This window comes from Cherax quadricarinatus, chromosome 28 (assembly GCF_038502225.1).
Source record: "Cherax quadricarinatus isolate ZL_2023a chromosome 28, ASM3850222v1, whole genome shotgun sequence".
Lineage (NCBI taxonomy): Eukaryota > Metazoa > Arthropoda > Malacostraca > Decapoda > Parastacidae > Cherax > Cherax quadricarinatus.
In genome coordinates this window covers 20,117,093-20,143,882 of record NC_091319.1, presented here as the reverse complement: position 1 = coordinate 20,143,882, position 26,790 = coordinate 20,117,093, and the positions used below count along the sequence as shown (strand labels likewise).

The window sequence follows — 26,790 nt, the reverse complement described above, 5'->3', positions numbered from 1 at the left end:
GATTTTTTTTTTCAAAATTCTATAATAAACACGCTACATAACATATAAACATGACAAATATACCCACAGTAGAATAAATTAACACAAATATGGGATGTTTTTCTAGTCAGCTTGCGGAGTGAACTAAAACCATACGTGTCCGGCTGGTTTACGTGTACTCATTCTCTCTCCCTCTCTCGTTTATTCATTTAATCTCATTTACTTGCCTCTCACCCTACATTAAGACTACAAATATTTTAAGGTAAGTAATGAGAGTACTGTATATGCATTTTATCACTCTAGGGTGCTTTAAATAGTATTTAATGTGTGGGTGGGGTGGCCAGATGGGGTTACGATACCTATCTCAATAGTACTAGTTACTAGTGTCAGTAGTAATGACTCATACACCGACCGTTACTGATCCTCTGCTCCTGCGTGAATCACTGACTGTTATTCACTGTTACAGCTGACCTAGCATGATTTGTATGCCACTCACCCTCTAGGCACCACTGTGAGTTAGTTCAAGTGAGACGTTATACTGTAAAAGTTATTTGAATGAAATGAGCTGTGACTGAATAAATTCACAATAACATGGTTAAAATATTTCAAGAGTAACACATAATTTGGAAAGGAAACCTTAGAAGAAATTTCAGTTAATCTTGGTCCATAGATAAAGTCATGATAACGAACCAAGTTGAACTGAAACATAGTCTAAAGTCTCCTCTCCAAATTGTGAGTTAGTTCTGAGATGTAGTTGTTTTGAATGTAATATTAGGGTACAATTTGGGTGTTAACCCGTAAACGGTCTAAAAATATATATACGTTTTATTTGTCATACATTCAACATTGCCACGATAAGCCTGAGTCACCTAGACATGAGAGAATGGGTGTGCACACTCACTGTGCACCATATTAAAATAACTGGGGATGCCTGGGTACCATATGCTCTTTTTTCCTATTAAAAACAACAATTTCTTTTCTCAAAAAATTTGGGGCACTATGGGAGAGAACATATATACACGTTTGGACTGTTTACGGGTTAATTAAAATCTATAAATCATAGATGTTATGAATGAGAAGAAGCTGGATGTCCTGGCTTTAAGTGAAACAAAGCTGAAGGGGGTGGGAGAGTTTCAGTGGAGAGGAATAAATGGGATTAGGTCAGGGGTTTCAAATAGAGTTAGAGCTAAAGAAGGAGTAGCAATAATGTTGAAGGATAAGCTATGGCAGGAAAAGAGGGACTATAAATGTATTAATTCAAGGATTATGTGGAGTAAAATAAAGATTGGATGTGAAAAGTGGGTTATAATAAGCGTGTATGCACCTGGAGAAGAGAGAAGTGTAGAGGAGAGAGAGAGATTTTGGGAAATGTTGAGTGAATGCGTGGGGAGTTTTGAATCAAGTGTGAGAGTAATGGTGGTTGGGGATTTCAATGCTAAAGTGGGTAAAAATGTTATGGAAGGAGTAGTAGGTAAATTTGGGGTGCCAGGGGTAAATGTAAATGGGGAGCCTTTAATTGAGCTATGTGTAGAAAGAAATTTGGTAATAAGTAATACATATTTTATGAAAAAGAGGATAAATAAATATACAAGGTATGATGTAGCACGTAATGAAAGTAGTTTATTAGATTATGTATTGGTGGATAAAAGGTTGATGGGTAGGCTCCAGGATGTACATGTTTATAGAGGGGCAACTGATATATCGGATCATTATTTAGTTGTAGCTACAGTTAGAGTAAGAGGTAGATGGGAAAAGAGGAAGGTGGCAACAACAAGTAAGAGGGAGGTGAAAGTGTATAAACTAAGGGAGGAGGAAGTTCGGGTGAGATATAAGCGACTATTGGCAGAAAGGTGGGCTAGTGCAAAGATGAGTAGTGGGGGGGTTGAAGAGGGTTGGAATAGTTTTAAAAATGCAGTATTAGAATGTGGGGCAGAAGTTTGTGGTTATAGGAGGGTGGGGGCAGGAGGAAAGAGGAGTGATTGGTGGAATGATGAAGTAAAGGGTGTGATAAAAGAGAAAAAGGTAGCTTATGAGAGGTTTTTACAAAGCAGAAGTGTTATAAGAAGAGCAGAGTATATGGAGAGCAAAAGAAAGGTAAAGAGAGTGGTGAGAGAGTGCAAAAGGAGAGCAGATGATAGAGTGGGAGAGGCACTGTCAAGAAATTTTAATGAAAATAAGAAAAAATTTTGGAGTGAGTTAAACAAGTTAAGAAAGCCTAGGGAAAATATGGATTTGTCAGTTAAAAACAGAGTAGGGGAGTTAGTAGATGGGGAGATGGAGGTATTGGGTAGATGGCGAGAATATTTTGAGGAACTTTTAAATGTTAAGGAAGAAACAGAGGCAGTAATTTCATGCACTGGTCAGGGAGGTATACCATCTTTTAGGAGTGAAGAAGAGCAGAATGTAAGTGTGGGGGAGGTACGTGAGGCATTACGTAAAATGAAAGGGGGTAAAGCAGCTGGAACTGATGGGATCATGACAGAAATGTTAAAAGCAGGGGGGGATATAGTGTTGGAGTGGTTGGTACTTTTGTTTAATAAATGTATGAAAGAGGGGAAGGTACCTAGGGATTGGCAGAGAGCATGTATAGTCCCTTTATATAAAGGGAAAGGGGACAAAAGAGACTGTAAAAATTATAGAGGAATAAGCTTACTGAGTATACCAGGAAAAGTGTACGGTAGGGTTATAATTGAAAGAATTAGAGGTAAGACAGAATGTAGGATTGCGGATGAGCAAGGAGGTTTTAGAGTGGGTAGGGGATGTGTAGATCAGGTGTTTACATTGAAGCATATATGTGAACAGTATTTAAAGATAGGGAAGTTTTTATTGCATTTATGGATTTAGAAAAGGCATATGATAGAGTGGATAGAGGAGCAATGTGGCAGATGTTGCAAGTATATGGAATAGGTGGTAAGTTATTAAATGCTGTAAAGAGTTTTTATGAGGATAGTGAGGCTCAGGTTAGGGTGTGTAGAAGAGAGGGAGACTACTTCCCGGTAAAAGTAGGTCTTAGACAGGGATGTGTAATGTCACCATGGTTGTTTAATATATTTATAGATGGGGTTGTAAAGGAAGTAAATGCTAGGGTGTTTGGGAGAGTGGTGGGATTAAATTATGGGGAATCAAATTCAAAATGGGAATTGACACAGTTACTTTTTGCTGATGATACTGTGCTTATGGGAGATTCTAAAGAAAAATTGCAAAGGTTAGTGGATGAGTTTGGGAATGTGTGTAAAGGTAGAAAGTTGAAAGTGAACATAGAAAAGAGTAAGGTGATGAGGGTGTCAAATGATTTAGATAAAGAAAAATTGGATATCAAATTGGGGAGGAGGAGTATGGAAGAAGTGAATGTTTTCAGATACTTGGGAGTTGACGTGTCGGCGGATGGATTTATGAAGGATGAGGTTAATCATAGAATTGATGAGGGAAAAAAGGTGAGTGGTGCGTTGAGGTATATGTGGAGTCAAAAAACGTTATCTATGGAGGCAAAGAAGGGAATGTATGAAAGTATAGTAGTACCAACACTCTTATATGGGTGTGAAGCTTGGGTGGTAAATGCAGCAGCGAGGAGACGGTTGGAGGCAGCGGAGATGTCCTGTTTAAGGGCAATGTGTGGTGTAAATATTATGCAGAAAATTCGGAGTGTGGAAATTAGGAGAAGGTGTGGAGTTAATAAAAGTATTAGTCAGAGGGCAGAAGAGGGGTTGTTGAGGTGGTTTGGTCATTTAGAGAGAATGGATCAAAGTAGAATGACATGGAAAGCATATAAATCTATAGGGGAAGGAAGGCGGGGTAGGGGTCGTCCTCGAAAGGGTTGGAGAGAGGGGGTAAAGGAGGTTTTGTGGGTAAGGGGCTTGGACTTCCAGCAAGCGTGCATGAGCGTGTTAGATAGGAGTGAATGGAGACGAATGGTACTTGGGACCTGACGATCTGTTGGAGTGTGAGCAGGGTAATATTTAGAGAAGGGATTCAGGGAAACCGGTTATTTTCATATAGTCGGACTTGAGTCCTGGAAATGGGAAGTACAATGCCTGCACTTTAAAGGAGGGGTTTGGGATATTGGCAGTTTGGAGGGATATGTTGTGTATCTTTATATGTTTATGCTTCTAGACTGTTGTATTCTGAGCACCTCTGCAAAAACAGTGATAATGTGCGAGTGTGGTGAAAGTGTTGAATGATGATGAAAGTATTTTCTTTTTGGGGATTTTCTTTCTTTTTTGGGTCACCCTGCCTCGGTGGGAGACGGCCGACTTGTTGAAAAAACTCACATTATCAAGGAACATTATCCTTGATAATGTGAGTAGTCACGAAAGCGCTTGGAATTTCTCTATTCTTTCAGAGTGGTTGTTTTGCATGTATATATGTATGTATATATATATATATATATATATATATATATATGTATATATATATATATATATATATATATATATATATATATATATATATATATATGTATATATATATATATATATATATATATATATATATATATATATATATATATATATATATATATATATATATATATATATATTTATATTTTCTTATAGTCGGACTTGAGTCCTGGCAATGGAAAGTACAATGCCTGCACTTTAAAGGAGTGGTTTGGGATATTGGCAGTTTGGAGGGATATGTTGTGTATCTTTATACGTATATGCTTCTAAACTGTTGTATTCTGGGCACCTCTGCAAAAGCAGTGATAATGTGTGAGTGTGGTGAAAGTGTTGAATGATGATGAAAGTATTTTCTTTTTGGGGATTTTCTTTCTTTTTGGGGTCACCCTGCCTCGGTGGGAGACGACCGACTTGTTTATAAAAAAAAAAAAAAAAAAAAAAAAAAAAATCATAGATGCATCTATCTTTGATTTATAGATTAAAAATAAAATTTTCTTTGACTTAATGGAAACATGCTTAGATATACAATACTATTTTGATGTCATTGACAATTCATCACTAGATAATGTTACCAAGAATAAGCCTTACTTTAGAAAAAAAAAATGCTGTGCTATCCAGAGACTTCTAGGAATACCAATGATCAGACGCTCAAAATAAAACACCCCTTATTACTATGCTCTAAGCATCATCTATAGTGTAAAGTATATATTTGCAAAGCCTAAAACTTTACTTACTGGTACCAAAAAAAGGTAATTAACCCTTTCACTGTCATGACCCCTGAAACTAAAAGTAATGATGGAAAATTTAATGGAAAACTTACAGAATTATATAGGCACAAATTTGGTAGTCTGGGCGCAAGTTACACATCACAGTTTCTGCCCAATCTGAGTCCTATTTTAAGTCCATTCTAGTGTTTAATTCAACCCAATTCCTAGCTATTTCAATAGTATTCCTTCTGTTTTATCAACTGAATGCAAGAAACTGTCTATTCAATGATCAGAACTACCCTACAAAGTGCACGGAAGTTGGTAATTTGGTCAAACTTTAACAAATTCCAATTTAAAAAAAGTCCAAAATATATATTGCAACTATTCCAGTTGCCAGAGTAACCTTTCCTTGTTCCCAAGCCTCTCCTATATAACACTGACCTCAATTTTGAATCCAACATCACACAGTCCAAGTTTTACCCTATTTCTCAGATTAATAAAATATAACCATAGTTTAGTCCATCCTAACAACTGAAGCAGACCTAGTAAAAACCCATGAAATAGACCAGGGGGTACTGGAGCCCCTCTCCTTCCACAGAAAAATCACCAAAAGTTTATTATTTCTGCCAATGTGGGCCCTATTTCAAGCTACTGTACTTCCAGTCTGAAACTGACCAAAATCCTCTCTGTTTCACTAGTATGTCTTCCAGTCTATCAGCTGATATCAAGAAACAGCCAATAAAAGCATGAAAATTGTTCTGGAAAACACCTCAAAGTTGCTATTTTCAGCCAAACAATGTCAAGAGGTTTGCTTTTCCCATCATGCACTTTGTGGGGGCAGGATTTTTTTTTATACTGTGCACACTCACTGAACAGACCTATTCTCTCATGTCTGGGCCAAAACTGATCACTCACAGCATATTTGAGGGCACTGTGTTTAGAATGTAGATCTACATAAGCAACACTGGCTTAAATAACGTAAATATGTGAGAGACAGTGAAAGGGTTAATAAAACCAGGTGACCTACTGTCAATCACACAGTATATATTCCTAAAAAACTTCAGAGCTGGTATGTGAAGTACTAATGAATTGAATGTGCATGTGGACTTCAGAAGTATTCTATAGGGTATTTTTTTTATTAGCACACTGGCCAATTCCCACCAAGGCAGGGTGGCCCAAAAAAGAAAAACTTTCACCATCATTCACTCCATCACTGTCTTGCCAGAAGGGTGCTTTACACTACAGTTTTTAAACTGCAACATTAACACCCCTCCTTCAGGGTGCAGGCACTGTACTTCCCATCTCCAGGACTCAAGTCCGGCCTGCCAGTTTCCCTGAATCCCTTCATAAATGTTACTTTGCTCACACTCCAACAGCACGTCAAGTATTAAAAACCATTTGTCTCCATTCACTCCTATCAAACACGTTCACGCATGCCCGCTGGAAGTCCAAGCCCCTCGCACACAAAACCTCCTTTACCCCCTCCTTCCAACCTTTCCTAGGCCGACCCCTACCCCGCCTTCCTTCCACTACAGACTGATACACTCTTAAAGTCATTCTGTTTCGCTCCATTCTCTCTACATGTCCGAACCACCTCAACAACCCTTCCTCAGCCCTCTGGACAACAGTTTTGGCAATCCCGCACCTCCTCCTAACTTCCAAACTACGAATTCTCTGCATTAAATTCACACCACACATTGCCCTCAAACATTGCCTAGAGCCTTCTCCTCACTGCAACATTCATCACCCATGCTTCACACCCATATAAGAGCGTTGGTAAAACTATACTCTCATACATTCCCCTCTTTGCCTCCAAGGACAAAGTTCTTTGTCTCCACAGACTCCTAAGTGCACTGCTCACCCTTTTCCCCTCATCAATGCTATGATTCACCTCATCTTTCATAGACCCATCCGCTGACATGTCCACTCCCAAATACCTGAATACATTCACCTCCTCCATACCCTCTCCCTCCAATCTGATATTCAATCTTTCATCACCTAATCTTTTTGTTATCCTCATAACCTTACTCTTTCCTGTATTCACTTTTAATTTTCTTCTTTTGCACACCCTACCAAATTCATCCACCAATCTCTGCAACTTCTCTTCAGAATCTCCCAAGAGCACAGTGTCATCAGCAAAGAGCAACTGTGACAACTCCCACTTTATGTGTGATTCTTTATCTTTTAACTCCTCGCCTCTTGCCAAGACCCTCGCATTTACTTCTCTAACAACCCCATCTATAAATATATTAAACAACCATGGTGACATCACACATCCTTGTCTAAGGCCTACTTTTACTGGGAAATAATCTCCCTCTTTTCTACATACTCTAACTTGAGCCTCACTATCCTCGTAAAAATTCTTCACTGCTTTCAGTAACCTACCTCCTACACCATACACTTGCAACATCTGCCACATTGCCCCCCTATCCACCCTGTCATAATAAAATGTTAAATGAGCTTTTGAAAATTAGTTTGTCCCTTTGTAGAAAAACTAGTTGCAAATGTGCATTTGTGAATACTTAAGTTGTAATTATGGGAGCATAGTTATACTTGTGTCCCATTTTCAGTGTGTCATTTTTGTTAAAGGTAGCAATGGTTTTAACACAAACTAACTCATGGTTCTGATTCTGATAGGTTTAGCACTCTGTTAATATTAATAATCTCACTTAGTTGAAAATTCCCTAAATCATCATTTAACACCTCCTGAAAACTACCTTTTCTACACTCTTCTCATCTCCAGATGCAGAAACAATATAACAATTAATATAACCCACTTTTCATTTTCTAATTTTATTCTGAACATAATTCTTAAATTTAAATGTTTATATGTCCTTTTTTCTTTCCACAAGTATCTGATACTCTTTCTTTGGCTCTCATTTTTCAGATACAACTGACACTTAATCCCACTTTTCCTACAGGGAAATTCACCCACCCCTTTAGCTTCAATCATGCTTATTTAATGTATGGGTGTGAAATTCTTGTGTCAGTGCCATAAACATGAAAAAATATAGAGCAGTAGCATTGGGATAAACAATAAGGAATGGCAATGTTAATAAATTTTTTTTTTTTTCAACAAGTCAGCCGTCTCCCACCGAGGCAGGGTGACCCAAAAAGAAAGAAAATCCCCAAAAAGAAAATACTTTCATCATCATTCAGCACTTTCACCTCACTCACACATAATCACTGTTTTTGCAGAGGTGCTCAGAACACAACAGTTTAGAATCATATACATATAAAGATACACAACATATCCCTCCAAACTGCTAATATCCCAAAACCCCTCCTTTAGAGTGCAGGAAATTGTACTTCCCATTTCCAGGACTCAAGTCCGGCTATATAAATATAAAAATAAAATAAAATAAAAGATGTGGAATATAAAAGTCTGTAACTTAGAGAGATTTAGGAGTTTGCTACAGTGGTATTGTAGTGTCAATATGTTTGAATAATGTGAGTGTAATTATGATTATTTATACAAGAGAGTTTAAGGATAGGAAGAGTAAAGGAAGGCCAATAGAGGCAGGTGGGCAAGTATAGTGCAAGTGTGGAGAAAGCACAAGAAGAGATAATGAACAAGTATGTAGTAATTTTTTATGTAGTAATTTTGTTACTTTTCTATGAAATGCTTGTAATACCGACACATATTTTGCTAGTTCTGCATCGTGCTATTGAATGTAAAGGATAGTGTGAGCGGGTGGGGGTGAGACTATATTCTGTAACCTCTAATGTGGGCTGTTCTACCCCCATGAAAATGAAAAATAGGAAACTGATGATAAAATTAACAGCATCTTAAAAAACTCAAACAATTCAAACATGGAATAATAGAATTGCTGATACATATCTAGTACAGTAATACCATTTTTTAAACTTACAATTAAAAAATATTTTGCAAATGTAAGATTATATTACCAACTTAATATCTTCAGAACTCCACTTTTCACTAACCTAAAAGTAAACAGTTCTCCCATGTCAAGTCTGTTAAGGAGCTCAGCCTTGCTGCGTGGGAATGATAAGCGGTAACGCTGTGTTTCAAATGCGGGCACGACCCATGCCTGTCAAGAGAAAAAAATTATAATATTGTACTGCAGTAAGAGAAAATTAAGTGTGATTGGATGACGAGTGAAGGTTTGAAATTCACATGTATTTGCAAAGAAAACATATAGTACGGTAGAACCTGCAGTTACAAGCACCAAAGTTATGAACATCCACACTTAGGAACAAGGCAATTCAGAACACAGTGTCCTATGAATGCTGATCTGCAGATGTAAAAACTGAAAGAAATCATTTTCAATAACTTTTTTCAGTTTTTCTTTACAAAATGCATTCATATCTTGTATATAATCATTTTATGCATGTGTGCAGGGCTCCTATTTGTTTGTGAGAGACTGGTTAGGAATTGTAGATTTAGTAATTATATATACAGTGGAACCTCAAATATCGAACTTAATCCGTCCCAGGAGCTAGTTCTAAATTCGAAAAGTCTGAAAATCGAAGCAATATTTCCCATAAGAAATAATGGAAATACAATTAATCCGTTCCAGAAACCCAAAAATATTCACAAAAAAATACATTTTATATAGATTAATTACAGTTTTACATACACACAACAAATAATATAGTGTTCAATTATGTATATAAATATAAAATAACATTTTTACTTACCTTTATTGAAGATTGGTGACGGCATCTGGAAGATAGGGAGGAGGAGAGAGGGAGTTGGGGTAGTGTTTGGAAGGGGAATCCCCCCATAAGAACTTTAGGTATCAAAGCCCTCTCTGGGGTTACTTCCCTTCTCTGTCTTTTAATGCCACTAGGGCCAGCTTGAGAGTCACTGGAGCTCTGTCTCACAAAATTACTGTTCACAGTCGTCTGTTTCTGTCTCACAGTCCTCTGTACATCCTGGCAAGCTCAACAAGTCTCACACCACTCATACTTCTGAATTATTTCCTTCTTCACATCCATGGTGTTTCTCACTTTCTTTACCACAGGGGCACCACTAGCAAGTTTCTTTGGGCCCATGGTAGCTTATTCCACAGTCCTACAATCACTAAACACAATGAAATAATCATAAAATGTTTGAATGAGAGCGCAGGTTAGTGTTCACTCAAGCATCAACAAAGCCAGACTGGCTCATGGTGCTTGCGCGGGGATGCGGACAGAGTGGGCTGGTGGACAGGTCCGGTGCCCGGCAGTCCGAAAATAGGGGCACGTTCAATAATAGCGACAAAGTTGGTTTGCAAAAAGGGTTCTATTTTTGAAACGTTCGATAAGTGATACGTTTGAAATTTGAGGTTCCACTGTACTTGCCTTAACCCGTAAATGGTCCAAACGTATATAAACGTTCACTACCGTACTGCCCCAACTTTTTTGAGAAAAAAAAAATGTTTTTTAATAAGAAAAAAGAGCATATGGTACCCAGGCATCCCCAATTATTTTAATATGGTGCACAGTGAGTGCTCACACCCATTCTCACATGTCTGGGCGACTCAGGCTTATCGTGGCAATGTTAAATGTAGAACACATAAAACGTATATATACGTTTGGGGCACTAGCGGTAAAAACGTATATATACGTTTGGACCGTTTACGGGTTAAAGATGAATTATAAATATTATTACCTCTTCAGGTAATTCATAATGCGATGTACAGTGGTACCTCGGGATGCGAACTTAATTCGTTCCAGAAGGCTGTTCGAATGCCGATACTGAACAAATTTGTTCCCATAAGGAATAATGTAAATTAGATTAATCCATTTCAGACCCCCAAAAATACACTTACAAAAGCATTTACAAAAATACACTTACATAATAGTTCGAGTTTTGAGCTGTTCGTATCCCGAGGTACCACTGTACAGTGGACACCCGCCTTACGATATTAATCCGTTCCTGAGAGCTCATCGTAAGCTGAAATTATTGTTAGCCGAATTAATTTTCCCCATAAGAAATAATGGAAATCAAATTAATCCGTTCCTGACACCCCAAAGTATGAAAAAAAAATTTTTTACCACATGAAATATTAATTTTAATACACACAAACTGAAGAAGACATGCACAATTACTACTCTACTAAGAATAGAATACAGTGGACCCCCGCATACCGGACGCCTTGCATAACGGACAATCCGCATACCGGACGCTTTGATCGCTAAAATTTTGCCCCGCATACCGCCCAAAAACCCGCTCAGCGCCCTTCGTCCGAGACGCGTCCAATGTGCGGCCTGAGCCAGCCTCATATGTTCCGCCGGTGGCATTGTTTACCAGCCAGCCTCCACGGTAACATTCAAGCATACAATCGGAATATTTCGTATTATTACAGTGTTTTCGGTGCTGTTTCTGGAAAATAAGTGACCATGGGCCCCAAGAAAGCTTCTAGTTCCAACCCTACAGCAATAAGGGTTAGAATTCCAATAGAAATGAAGAAAGAGATCATTGATAAGTATGAAAGTGGAGTGCGTATCACCGACCTGGTCAGGTTGTACAAGAAACCCAAATCAACCATCTCTACTATTGTGGGCAACAGAAAGGCAATCAAGGAAGCTGTTCTTGTCAAAGGTTTAACTGTGTTTTCGAAACAAAGATCGCAAGTGATGGAAGATGTTGAGAGACTCTTATTGGTGTGGATAAATGAAAAACAGCTAGCAGGAGATAGTGTCTCTCAAGCGATCATAAGCGAAAAGGCTAGGAAGTTGCATGAGGATTTAATTAAAAAAAGGCCTGCAACTAGTGATGATGTGAGTGAATTTAAGGCCAGCAAAGGCTGGTTTGAGAGATTTAAGAAGCGTAGTGGCATACATAGTGTGATACGGCATGGTGAGGCTGCCAGTTCGGACCACAAAGCGGCTGAAAAATATGTGCAGGAATTCAAGGAGTACATAGAAACTGAAGGACTGAAACCTGAACAAGTGTTTAATTGTGATGAAACAGGCCTGTTCTGGAAGAAAATGCCAAGCAGGACCTACATTACTCAGGAGGAAAAGGCACTCCCAGGACATAAGCCTATGAAAGACAGGCTTACTTTGTTGATGTGTGCCAATGCTAGTGGTGATTGCAAAGTTAAGCCTTTATTAGTGTATCACTCTGAAACTCCCAGAGCGTTCAGGCAAAAGAATGTCCTCAAGGATAATTTGTGTGTGCTGTGGAGATCAAACAGTAAGGCATGGGTCACTAGGGACTTTTTCTATAACTGGTTACACCATGCATTTGCCCCCAATGTCAAAGATTACCTAACTGAAAAGAAATTAGAACTTAAGTGCCTCCTGGTGTTAGACAATGCCCCTGGTCATCCTACAGACGTGGCAGAGCGACTTTATGGGGACATGAGCTTCATTAAGGTGAAGTTTTTGCCTCCTAATACCACTCCTCTCCTGCAGCCCATGGACCAGCAGGTTATTGCAAACTTCAAAAAACTGTACACAAAAGCTCTGTTTGAAAGGTGCTTTGTAGTGACCTCAGAAACTCAACTGACTCTAAGAGAGTTTTGGAGAGATAACTTTAATATCCTCAATTGTATAAACCTTATAGGTAAGGCTTGGGAGGGAGTGACTAAGAAGACCTTGAACTCTGCTTGGAAGAAACTGTGGCCAGAATGTGTAGACAAAAGGGATTTTGAAGGGTTTGAGGCTAACCCTGAGAGGAGTATACCAATTGAGGAATCAATTGTGGCATTGGGGAAGTCCTTGGGGTTGGAGGTTAGTGGGGAGGATGTGGAAGAGTTGGTGGAGGAGGACAATGAAGAACTAACCACTGATGAGCTGATAGATCAACTTCAAGAGCAAGAGGCCAGACCTGGGGAAACTGGTTCAAAGGAGGGGAGAGAGAAATTGAAGGAATTGCCTACTTCAAAGATTAAGGAAATGTGTGCAAAATGGCTTGAAGTGCAAACCTTTTTTGATGAAAATCACCCTCACACAGCTATTGCAAGCCGTGCTGGTGACTGTTACAATGACAATGTTGTGAACCACTTTAGACAAATCATAAAGGAACGAGAGGTACAGGCCACTATGGACAGATATGTTGTGCGAAAGAAGTCCAGTGACTCTGAAGCTGGTCCTAGTGGCATTAAAAGAAGAAGGGAAGTAACCCCAGAAAAGGACTCGACACCTCAAGTCTTAATGGAAGGGGATTCCCCTTCTAAACACTAACACTCTCTCTCCCCTCCTCCCATCCCATCAATCATCACCAGATCTTCAATAAAAGTAAGTGTCATGTAATTGTGCATGCCTTTTTCAGTTTGTGTGTACTAAAATTAACATTTCATGTGGTAAAAAAAATTTTTTTTCATACTTTTGGGTGTCTTGCACGGATTAATTTTATTTCCATTATTTCTTATGGGGAAAATTCATTCACATACCGAACATTTCGCATAACAGCCAGCCCTCTTGCACGGATTAAGGTCGCTATGCGGGGGTCCACTGTACATGACATTTACCTTTATTGAAGATCTGGTGATGATTGATGGGATGGGAGGAGGGGAGAGTGTGGAAATTATTGTTTAGAAGGGGAATCCCCTTCCATTAGGGCTTGAGGTAGGAAGTCCTTTTCCGGGGTTACTTCCCTTCTTCTTTTAATGCCACTAGGACCAGCTTGAGTCACTGGACCTCTGTCGCACAACAAATCTGTCCATAGAGCTCTGTACCTCCTGTTCCTTTAAGACTTTCCTAAAATGGGCCATAACATTGTCATTGTACAGGTTGCCTACATGGCTTGCAGTAGCTGTGTCAGGGTGATTTTCATCCATAAAGGTTTGCAGTTCAACCCACTTTGCACACATTTCCTTAATCTCTTTTTTCAATTCCATACTAGTTCTCGCCCTTTTTACCACAGGGATGGCACTAGAAGCTTTCTTGGGATCCATGGTGACTTATTTTGCAGTTACAAGCACTAAAAACACTGGGATAATGTGAAAAGTACCGAATGTATGCGTAGATGCGCCTACACTGGCGCTGAGGCCACATGTGGGACGCGTCCCGGATGAATCACGTAAGGAGAGTTTTTTTATCGTGAGGCGAGGCAAAATTTTTGTGTTCAAATGCTTCGTATGGCGGATTTAACCCTTTGACTGTCGCGGCCGTATATATACGTCTTACGAGGTACCGTGTTTGACGTATATATACTCATAAATTCTAGCAGCTTCAAATCAAGCAGGAGAAAGCTGGTAGGCTCACATGTGAGAGAATGGGTCTGTGTGGTCAGTGTGCACCATATAAAAAAAATCCTGGAGCACGCAGTGCATGAGAAAAAAAAACTCAGACCTTTTTTTTTAATTAAAAAGCCGACTTTGTGGTCTATTTTCGTATAGTATTTATGGTTGTATTCTCGTTTTCTTGGTCTCATTTGATAGAATGGAAAACATATTATAGAAATAGAGGTGATTTTGATTGATTTTACTATAAAAAGAACCTAGAAATGGAGCTCAAAGTAGGAGAAATGTTTGATTTTTGCCAATGTTCAAAAGTAAACAAATGATGCCATTGTCCAATAAATGTCCAACTAGCCATTCTAATATGCAGTTATGAATGGGTTGATGTTATTTATACAATTATTACAGTATTGCAGTAGTCTGCATAATAGTAAGTCTTCTATTTTTTGTTTGAATAAAAATTCAAAATAGAAAGCAAGAGTAATATCAGAGGGGCCTGGAGACATGACTGATGAGCAAAGAAAATGTTATTTTAGAGCCAGGAATGTCTGCATTGTTCATTCTGGACCTTATTTTGAAATTGTCATATTTTTTTAGTTTTCGTGAAATTGGCCAAATTGCAAATTTCTGACCACATTATTAGGTAGTTGAAATCGGTAAATGGGCAGTTTCTTGTACTCAATCGATAGAAAAAATGGAGTTCTAAAGAAATAGCTATGAGTTTGGGCAACTGGAACGATGGAATTAGCCGAAAATAGAGTTCAAAGTGGGCGAAATCGCCGATTTGTAAACAGCGCCGAGGTCGCTAACTTCGCGAGAGCATAATTCCGTCAGTTTTCCATCAAATTTCGTTTTTTTGGTGTCATTACAATCGGGAAAAGATTATCTATCACTTCATAAGAAATTTTTTTTTTTTTTTTTAATTTTGTGACACCAGGAGACACCTCAGGATTGGGGGTTGCGACAGTCAAAGGGTTAATGTAATGCGATGCGTTCATAAGGCGGGGGTCCACTGTATTAGTATTTTGTGTTTATTATATGCATCATATTTGTTTGGTAGATGACAAAGAGAAACGAGCAGCAGTTGTAAACCTTATTTAACCCTTTCAGGGTCCGTCCCGTAGATCTACGGCTTTACGTTCAGGGTCCAAACCGTAGATCTACGCCATGAGCTCAGCTCACTCTGATAAACTGTGAGTGGTACATTTGGGCCTAGATATGAGAGAATACATCTATGTGGTATGTGTGCACCACATAAAACAGATCCTGCAGCACACTGTGTATAATGAGAGAAAAAAACTTAAATCATGATTTTTCGATTAAAACAGCAACTTTGCAGTGTTTTTTCGTGTTTTTATAGTTGTATTTGCGATTTCTTGGTCTCATTTGATAGAATGGAAGACATATTACAGAAATAGAGATGATTTTGATTGGTTTTAGCACTGGAAATGGCTTGAAACTGAGCTCAAAGTAGCGGAAATGTTAAATTTTTGCCGATATTCAAGAGTAAACAAACGACCTCACACGTCTAATACACGTCAGCTGGTGGGTCTAATATACATTCACAAATATGGTGATGATATTTATACAATTATTACAGTATTGCATAACAGTAAATCTTCTATTTTTTGGTGTGAATAAAAATTCATTATGTGAATAAAAATTCAAAATGAAATTTATTTGTAAAGCCTCAAAACATAACTAATGAACAGAGGAAACATTAGTTTAGTGCCAGGAATGCCTACATTGTTTATTCTGGACCCTATTTTGAAATTGGAATATTTTGAACTTTGTGTTAAATTGGCCAAATTAACAATTTCCGATCACTTTATTTTGTAGTTGAAACAGTTGACTTGGCGATTTCTTGTGCTCAATCGATAGAATAGAAGTAATACTAGTGAAATAGCTAAGAATTTGGTTGATTGGAATAATGTAATTGGCCTAAAATGGGAGTCAAAGTCGGCAAAATCGCCGATTCGTAAATGTTGCTGACACATCAAAATTCGCGAGAGCATAATTTCGTCAATTTTCCACCAAATTTTGTACTTTTTGTTTTATTACCTTCACAAAAAGATTCTCTACGATTTCATAAGAAAAAATAACAAATTTTTTTTTGGAAAATTCTTGGACACTGGTGCGTGACTCCAGATTTGGGCCTTGGACCCTGAAAGGGTTAACCCTTTGACTGTTTCGGACGTATTTATACGCAAAAATTCTGTCGGCTTCAAATCAAGCGGGAGAAAGCTGGTAGGCCCACATGTGAGAGAATGGGTCTGTGTGGTCAGAGTGCATCACATAAAAAATTTCCTGCAGCATGCAGTGCATAATGAGAAAAAATAAAACTGACCGTTTTTTTGGGATTAGAACGCAGACTTTGAGGTGTATTTTCATATAGTATTTATCACTGTATTCTTATTTTCATGGTCTCAGATGATAAAATGGAAAACATATTACAGAAATAGAGATGATTTTGATTAGTTTCACAATGAAAATGACCTTGAAATTGAGCTCAAAGTAGCAGAAATGTTTGATTTTTACCAATGTTCAGGAGTAAGCAAATCACACCACACGTCCAATACACGTCAACTGGGGAGTCTAATATTCTTTCACTAGAAAATTGATATTATTTATACAATTTTTACAATAATGCAGTAGTCTGCATAACAGTAAATTTTTTATTTTTTGTACGAATAAAAATTCAAAATAGAAAGCAATAGTAATGTAAGAGGGGCCTAGAGACATGACTAATGAACAGAGGATGTTATTTTAGTGCCAAGAATGTCTACACTGTTTATTCTGGACCTTAACATGACTCAAGAAATCGTAATGACACGATTGCAAACAAACCATACCCCCGGCCGGGATTGAATCCGCGGGTTCAATCCCGGCCGGGGGTATGGTTTATTCTGGACATTATTTTGAAATTGGCATCTTTTTTAATCTGCGTGAATTTGGCCAAATAACCAATTTCTGACCACTTTATTGGTTGGTTCAAATCGGTAAATGGGCGGTTTCTTGTACTCAACTGATAGAAAAAATGGAGTTCTAAAGAAATAGCTATGAGTTTGGTCAACTGGAACAACGGAATTGGCCAAAAACAGGGCTCAAATTCGGCAAAATCGCCGATGCGTATATGTTGCCAAGACCGCTAACTTCGCCGGAGCGTAATTCTGTGAGTGGTGTCATTACCATCGGGAAAAGATTCTCTATCACTTCATAAAAAAAATTTTGCGACATAGAATGACAGTTTAAGAAAGGGGCTTGCGACAGTCAAAGGGTTAATCGCTGCTTGCTCACTTTGAGTCCTATTTTATGCCAATTACATTGTTCCAGTCACCCAAATCCTTAGCTATTTCACAAGCATGTCTTTATCAAATGAGCACAAGAAATTGCCCAATCAATTATTTCAACTAACCAATGAAGTGATCAGAAATTGGTAATTTGGCCAAATTCACACAAATTTCAAAATACAGTGGTACCTTGACTTACGAGTGCCCCAACTTATGAGTTTTCCGAGTTATGAGCTGTCGCTTGGTCGATTTTTTGCTTTGAGTTGTGAGCCAAAATCCGAGTTATGTGCAAGCTTCAGATACGCTACCACTCGCAGGAGATACCAAGGAAATATCAGAAACCTTAATAATAACCAATATGTAACATCCTTTCAATTCTGATACCACTGGTAATGTCATCCTGCCAGAATGTTCTATAACTTATGCCCTAGGTAAAGAGAAACAATTCTGGAACATGTGTAACATATGTTCGATAGGCCAGCTGGTTGGGTGGGCAGCCGGCTGGCTGGCTGATTTTTATTTATTTATTTTTTTATTTGGACATGATATATAGTTGTACAAAGAAATATAGTGATTGGGTGTACATGCCAAAAGCCCCTTGTATGCAGAGCATTATGGGCAGGCTTAAAATTAACTTAAGATTAACTAAGCAATGATATATTCAGTGGTAAAAACTACAGTAAACAAATTACAACATGAAGTACAAATGAGTACAGTGGACCCCCGGTTAACGATATTTTTTCACTCCAGAAGTATGTTCAGGTGCCAGTACTGACCAAATTTGTTCCCATAAGGAATATTGTGAAGTAGATTAGTCCATTTCAAACCCCCAAACATACACGTACAAACACACTTACATAAATACACTTACATAATTGGTCGCATTCGGAGGTGATCGTTATGCGGGGGTCCACTGTATTTCAAATAAGAAGCATTAAAGTTGTGCAAATTTTCTCTGTATCTATCTCACAGGTACACATAAATACAGTTGTACATAGTGTAAATTGCCTAGGATAACCCCAAAAAATACAGACAAAATGCTATATTGTACTATGCTTGTAGATATAAAGTATAATAAGCATGACTGGCAAGTAATACACATTTTCACTTGTTCAGGAATCAGACATTACGGCTCTGCATCGTGTGTAATACCTGTTGGTTCATGAGAGGATCTCTCTCTGAGACAGAAACACAGGCAGACAGAAAGACATATAAGCAGAGACAAAGCTAGACAGACATGTTTATGTGTAACAGTGAAAAATAAAGCCAAGGCAGTGCACGATCATCAAATGCCACTCCACTGCTGCACTGTCAGCCGTGGAGTGACACTCATCTTACACAAAGCTTCAAGGAATGTCATATATACTCCAGCATTTCTAAAACATTGCTGGGACCTGGCAAAAAAGGAAAAAACATTTTTTATTTATAAATACATTTTTCTTATTTAAAAACTCATGACAAAAAAATTGGGGTGGCTTTTGGGGGCTGGAACAGACTAATGGCATTTCAATTAATTTCAATGAGGAAAACTGATTTAACATACACGCAAATAGAGTTATGAGCTCGGTCACGGAACAAATTAAACTCCTAAGTCAAGGTACCACTGTATTACAATTTCAAAACAGAGTCCAGAATAAAGAATGCAGGCATTTCTGGCACTAGAATAACATTTCCTCTGTTCATTAGTTATATTCCCAAGCTTTACACATGAATTCCATTTTGATTTTTTATTCACACAAAAAAAATAGATTTACTGTTATGCAATATTGTAATAACTGTACAAATAATATCAGCGCATTCGTGAACGCATATTAGATCCACTAGTTGGATGTGTGTCGGATGCATGATGTCCAATACATGTCCAACATTTTTGCTAATCTAAGCTCAAATTCACACTATTTCCTGTCCTAAAACCAATCAAAATCATCTCTATTTCTATAATATATCTTCCATTCTATCAAATGAGACCTGGAAACTGAGAATATAACCATAAAAACAATATGAAAATACACTGCAAAACTGATTTTAAACCAAAAACACAGTTGCAGGGTTTTCTCATTATGCACTGCTTGCTGCAGGATTTTTTTTATATAATGCATATTTACCACATCGACCCATTCTCTCACATCTAGGCCCAAATTTACCGCTCACACTTATCTGAGTGAGCTGAGCTCATGCCGTAGTACCATGGCATGGCCAGTGAACTCAAAGGCATAGCACTACGGCACAGTCAGTGAAGTGGTTAATAATTATGATGGCTGCTCGACTAATGATTATATAGACGATCCTACAAATATTAACGAAGAGAACTACAGTGTTCAATTTGTGAAAATAGTTTAAATGCAGCAGCTCCACTTACTCACACCATGCCCTCCTGCACAAGCAGCTGCCTTCATGACTCCTTTGCACACCACACACAACAGTGAGAAGATGGAGAGCACATGTAAAGAGTGTTGTGTCAGATACACTGAGGCAGAAATGTGGTCCTGCAGTTCTATTTTACATGCTTCCTATCCCAACATGTATAGAGAGGCAGTATGAAGAGGCAGAAATGCAGTCCTGCAGTCATATTTTACATGCTTCCTATCTCTACACGCAGAAATAGTCAGCATGATTACATTTCTGCCTCATCGTATCTGACACAACACTCTTTATGTGAGCTCTCCTTCTCACTGTTATGGTGTGGGCATTAGATGCCTGGGTATATAGTGTGTGAATGAGTGATGAAGGCAGCTGCTCTTGGTTTCAGTTAAGGATGAACACGTTTAATAAACATCACAAGTATATCAACACAAAGAAAACAAAAAATAACACAAACCAGCAACCATATGTAAAAATTGGTAGCACCCATTTTTTTTCCCATCCTCTACCCTCTTTAATCTAAATAGCACAAACAGTCCAGGTACTTTGTTCTTTCTCCTACTCCTGCTCCAATTTGTGTTCACTTATTTCACAGCAGTTATTTATTTTGTGGTAGTAATATTTACTTCTAACCCCTTCTCCTGTATACATTACTAAAGTTAAATAGAGAAACTTTTGTTTTTCTTTTTGGGCCACCTTGCCTCGGTGGGAAACAGCCGATTTGTTGAAAGATATTTACTTCTGATTATAAAGCTAGCATTTGGAATCCTCTTCATTTTCAATGTTATATAATTAATTTTCCATGTCCTTGATGTGCGAGGAAAAGAAAAAGTGCAATATAGATTTGTAGGAAGAGAAAAGTAAATATTGTTATACTGTAAAAGCAAATGTTTCAAGCGCACATTTACAAATCTTCCCTGCTTAGCTGTTTGAGAAAGATTACTATATAATGAAACCATTTTTTCAAAGTTGAAGACCATAAAGGACATATGCTATTTTATATTGAAGCTTAATGCATTTTTAACAATTCACTCAGGAGACTGATAGATAAAAAGTTGGACATTGTAGATTCCATGTAAATAAATAATTAAAAATTGGTTACACAAGCTTAGAGACAAACTCCAAGAAAGGAGTTTAGAAAATTAAATATGGACTCCATAACTAATACTTTATGTAACTCCAACACTAGTGAATCTCTGTTAATTTAAATAACAAAGTGATCCTCACAATTAATTATGCATATTTACCCACCTTTTTGCTATCATCAGGGTGTAAATTTTGAAGTGTTTTTCTTAGGTAGACATAAAGGCCAAACATGGGAAGAAAGTCTATATCTGTTAGGAAGACGTATGGTGTATTTACATGTTGCACCCCAACATTACGAAGGAAATTGACAGGATAAAAATTCTGAAAAAAAAAAATGCAAAAAAAATTAATTTAGTCAAATATACCTGAGGGCTTAGTCCCAAATGTATACACTACCAAAACAATGTACTGAAAGAGATATGGGAAGAAGTGTAAAATACACCCAGTGAAAAGCAGGGGTGACATGGGCACAATAAGAGAGCACTATATCAACATCGATAGTCCAAGACTACCTGCTAAAAACAGATACCAGCAATATTGCCACACCAACCAGCTGTGATGGCTATGAGCCAGGGAGGCATCAACAGCAACAGTCATATTCAACAAGTAAACAGAAATGTGCAAGAAAGGTATAAAATACCAACAATATGAAAGTAAAGACACATGTGCAACATCTGGATATCTTTATTGTAGACGTTTCGCCATCCAGTGGCTTTATCAATACAAATTCTAGGACATAATTGGAAGACTGTAGAACTATATACAAAAGATGAGGTAATCAGTCCCTCAGCCTTGGAGTTAGTGTTCACAGCATCGTGGTGGAGGAGAATCTGGAGTAAAGGCAAGAAGACTGGCGGTTATATAGGCGTCAGTGGATAAGGACATGCAGCAGACAGGGGCATAGTCACTGGTAGGCGGGATTCCCCAGAGGAAGTAGGTCCTTCCCAAAGAGATGGGTTAGTTGCAGCAGCCATGAAGAAGGTCTTGTAGATGTCCTCTGAACCAAGATTCCATGATGTTGCAGTGTCTGACAAGTTGTGCAAGAAAGGTATAAAATACCGACAATATGAAAGTAAAGACACATGTGCAACATCTGGATATCTTTATTGGATATCTTTATCTACAATAAAGATATCCAGATGTTGCACATGTGTCTTTACTTTCATAAACAGAAATGCCTGGCCTCAGGCTACACTGAAAGGGTAGAAAAACTCAACCTTGGTAACAGGTACAGTACATCTTTAAAGATGTTATCTTAGAACAAAATGACTAACATCACAAATATTACTTTGAATGCAAGACATATGAGTCACATGCTGTTGAAACAAAGGATCAGGATCTCTGTACGATGTAAGTTTAGGCAACATTTGAGGCATCTTATATTTAACATATTATTCAATGAAATAATAATATATGAGGGCAAACAATGTCAAATAAGAGGTACATTGTCCAATGCTATGATAATTATTACAAGCATATTTTGAACTTACTCTATTTCTAGTATGCAACATTCAGCTCTAAATATTATGTGATAAACTGTAGTATTGAGACAAACATATTCTAATTTATTATTTTTGGTTTGAAACTGAAATTTTGCTTTATATGATTTTTCAATGCTTCTTCAAATGTTCCCATTTTTATTTCTTTTTACAATTTGGACTAAAATGAACTGCAAATAATTCTATGGAAATCATATTTAAAATACTAAGTGACAATGTTGAGGTAAGACACTAAGTTAATAAGGCCCATTCCCTAATTATAATATTTTTAATCAAGAAATTGCCATAAATTTATTACTAGCAGGCATGGATAAAATATTTTTTAAAGAAGCAATGCTCTAGGATTTATTCCCACAGGCAGAAGGTTCGTAGACAGCAACCACAGAGAGAGGTGTTTTATTACCATCCTGCCAAATGAGTGTGAACTAGAAACCTGTAATTGTTTTGCATTCTGGTAGAGCTGCTGGCATTTTTTCTTTGTCAGATAAACATGTAGGCCTTAGGAAAGGTTGGAAGGAGGGGTAAAGGAGGTTTTGTGTGTGAGGGGCTTGGACTTCCAGCAAGCATGTGTGAATGTGTTAGATTTTTAGGACTTGACATGCTGTTGGAGTGTGAGCAAGGTAATATTTATGAAAGGATTCAGGGAAACTGGCAGGCCAGACTTGAGTCCTGGAGGTGGAAAGTACAGTGCCTGCATTCTGAAGGAGGGGTGTTAATGTTGCAGCTATATAACTGTAGTTCAAGCATGCCTCTGGCATAATGGTGATGGAGTGAATGATGATCATATTTTTTTTTTGGGGGGGGGGATGTATTAACCCTGTCAGGGTTTCGGCCGTACTAGTACGGCTTACGCACCAGGGTTTTTGACGTACTAGTACACCTAAATTCTAGTGCCCTCAAATCTAATGAGAGAAAGCTGGTAGGCCTACATATGAAAGAATGGGTCTATGTTGTCAGTGTGCGTGGTATAAAAAAATCCTGCAGCACACAGTGCATAATGAGAAAAAAAACTTTGACCGTGTTTTTGGATTAAAACAACGACTTTGCACTGTATTTTCGTATGGTATTAATTGTTGTATTCTAGTTTTCCTGGTCTCATTTTATAGAATGGAAGACATATTACAGAAATTGAGATGATTTTGACTGGTTTTACAATGAAAAGTACCTTGAAATTGAGCTCAAAGTAGCAGAAATGTTCAATTTTTACCAAAGTTCAAAAGTAAACAAATCATGCTGTGTCCAATACACGTCAATTGGTGAGTCTAATATTCTTTCACAAGTGCGCTGATATTATTTATACCATTTCTACACTAATACAGTACTCTGCATAACAGTAAATCTTCTATTTTTTTGTGAGAATAAAAATTCAAAGTGGAAAGCAAAAGAATGTAAGAGGGGCATGGGGACGTGGCTAATGAACAGAGGAAATGTTATTTTAGTGCCAGGATTGTCTTTCTTGTTTATTCTGGACCCTATTTGGAAATAGGCATCTTTTGAAATTTGTGTGAAATTGGCAAAATTGCTAAATTCTGACCACTGTATTGGATAGTTGAAATCGGTAAATGGGTGGTTTCTTGTACTCATTCGATAGAAAAAATGGAGTTCTAGTGAAATAGTTATGATTTTTGTCGACTAGTACAGTGGAATTGGCCGAAAATAGGGCTCAAAGTGGGCAAAATCGCCAATGCGTAAACATTGTCGAGACCGCTAACTTCGCGAGAGCATAATTCCGTAAGTTTTCCATCAAATTTCATACTTTTGGTGTCATTATGATCAGGAAAGATTCTCTATCTTTTCATAAGGATTTTTTTTTTTGAAATTTGGGCAACCCTGAGAACAAGTCTCTGGGAGGGCCTGTCGACCCTGAAAGGGTTAATAATAATAAAAAAAATAAGATGACAGGTACAACTTGATACAACTACTAACACCTAGGTCATACTACATGTGCAATTGTGCATTTACGTGTATACACTCATCTGAGTTTCTCTTAATTTTTAAACAATTCTTGTCCTTATAGCATTTCATTTCATCTCCATGGAGAGGTAGAGTAGAATTCTTCCTCCATAAGTAATGTATTTCAAGAAAGGTGACTAGAGTGCCAGAAGCATGAAGTTGGGTTTTCTGAATGTGCGAGGATGTAGTACAGATGGAAAGAAAGAATTAATTGTTAATGTTACGAATGAAAGAAGCTGGATGTCCAAGCTTTAAACAAAACAAAGATGAATAAAGTAGGATAATTTCAATGAGAATTAAAAGGGGTTAAATCAGGTGTATCTGAGAGCTAGAGCTTAACCCCTTGACTGTCACAACCCCAAATCCTGAGGTGTCTCCTTGTCGTAATGGTTCTTAAATGGAGATATCACAGGTTGAAAGTAGACACACTTGTAGGATGGTAGATATATTGTCAGACTGAGATGAGAGATGGAGCCCGGTGCCAAGCCTGTTCACGTCTTGTAGGTCTGCCGCCGAGTGAGAGCGGGACAAAGGGATCACTGCCCATGTGTATGCCTATGACGTCACACAAAGCCAAAGGCTTACGAGGGATCTCGTGTCTAAAGCACAGGGATGATACTAATATGCTATGCTATATAATACTGGGAATACAGGGATCAGCAACTATGCTGACAGCTCGGTCATGTTACGTATGTCGTCCCGACATACACTACTATCTATAGGCTGAACAGGCAGGCGGATCTGGGCTGATTCTATACAATAACAAATGCATATATAACTTAGAACTAATGGATGGTACAACATGATTTTGACGTAATGGGTGTTAACGTAATCCTTACAAACTATAAGTACAAATCATTATACAATATGGATGGAATTGATCGATCGATCTGTATTCATGCACTCTACAAATGGTGGCAGCGGTGGGATGATACTAATATGCTATGCTATATAATACTGGGAATACAGGGATCAGCAACTATGCTGACATCCTGGTGTCGCCAAAAAAAAAAAAAAAAAAAAAAAAAAAAATTACGAAATGATAGAGAATCTTTTCCCGATTGTAATGCCACCAAAAGAATGAAATTTGATGGAAAACTGATGGAATTACACTCTCGCGAAGTTAGCAACCTCTGTGATATTTACGAATCGGCGATTTCGCCCACTTTGAGCCCTATTTTTGGCTAATTCCATTGTTCCAGTCGACCAAACTCATAGCTATTTCTTTAGAACTCCATTTTTTCTATCAATTGAGTACAAGAAACTGCCCATTTACTGATCTCAACTACCCAATAATGTGGTCAGAAATTTGCAATTTTGCCAATTTCACGAAAATTAAAAAAATATGACAATTTCAAAATAGGGTCCAGAATGAACAATGCAGACATTCCTGGCTCTAAAATAATATTTTCTTTATTCATTAGTTACGTCCCCAGGCCCCTCTGATATTACTCTTGCTTTCTATTTTGAATTTTTATTCAAACAAAAAATAGCAGATTTACTGTTATGCAGACTACTGCAATATTGTAATAATTGTATAAATAATGTCAACCCATTCATGACTGCATATTAGAATGGCTACTTGGACATTTATTGGACAATGACATCATTTGTTTACTTTTGAACATTGGCAAAAATCAAAGATTTCCCCTACTTTGAGCTCCATTTCAAGGTTCTTTACATAGTAAAACCAATCAAAATCACCCTATTTCTATAATATGTTTTCCATTCTATCAAATGAGACCAAGAAATCAAGAATACAACCATAAATACTATGCGAAAATAGACCACAAAGTCGGCATTTTAATTAAAAAAAAATGGTCGGAGTTTTTTTTCTCCTTATGCACTGTGTGCTGCAGGATTTTTTTTATATGGTGCACACTGACCACACAGACCCATTCTCTCACATGTGGGCCTGCCAGCTTTCTCCTGCTTGATTTGAAGCTGCTAGAATTTATGAGTATATATACATCAAAAATGGTGGCTCGTAAGGGTTAAAAATGGGTAGTAGTATTATTAAATTATCAACTGTGGAAGGCAAAAACAGGGTATGGGTGTTTAAATTCAAGAATTACAATATGTGGATTAGAATAAGGTGGGATGTAAGAAGTGGGGTTATAGTAAGAGATTTTAGAAGGTGTTAAGTGAATATTTAGGGAGTTTTGAACCAAGTAAGGAAATAAATGTTGTGGGAACAAAAATGCTAAAAATGAGAAAATGGTGTATATGGCATAGTAGGTAAGTTTGGAATACCAGGGTAAATGACAACGGGAGGCCTGTATTTGAACTACCATATACAGTATATAGAAAGAAGTTTGGCAATAGGTAGTTTAAGAAAGGATAAATAAGTACAAGACTTGACAATAGTTTGTTAGCCTATA

The 26,790-nt window shown here is 37.7% G+C and overlaps 1 protein-coding gene across 2 annotated transcripts in view; it reads right to left on the bottom strand.

The window, feature by feature from the left end:
• Positions 1-26,790, bottom strand: part of LOC128693178 (xylosyl- and glucuronyltransferase LARGE1-like) — a gene marked incomplete at its 5' end in the record, with an annotated part of 111,247 nt that overhangs the window by 24,689 nt on the left and 59,768 nt on the right. Inside the window, 2 exon segments of one of the 2 annotated variants that reach the window (XM_070089449.1) lie at positions 9,029-9,135; positions 21,123-21,278. In XM_070089449.1, the coding sequence (XP_069945550.1) occupies positions 9,029-9,135; positions 21,123-21,278 (263 nt within the window). 2 annotated transcript variants of the gene reach the window in all.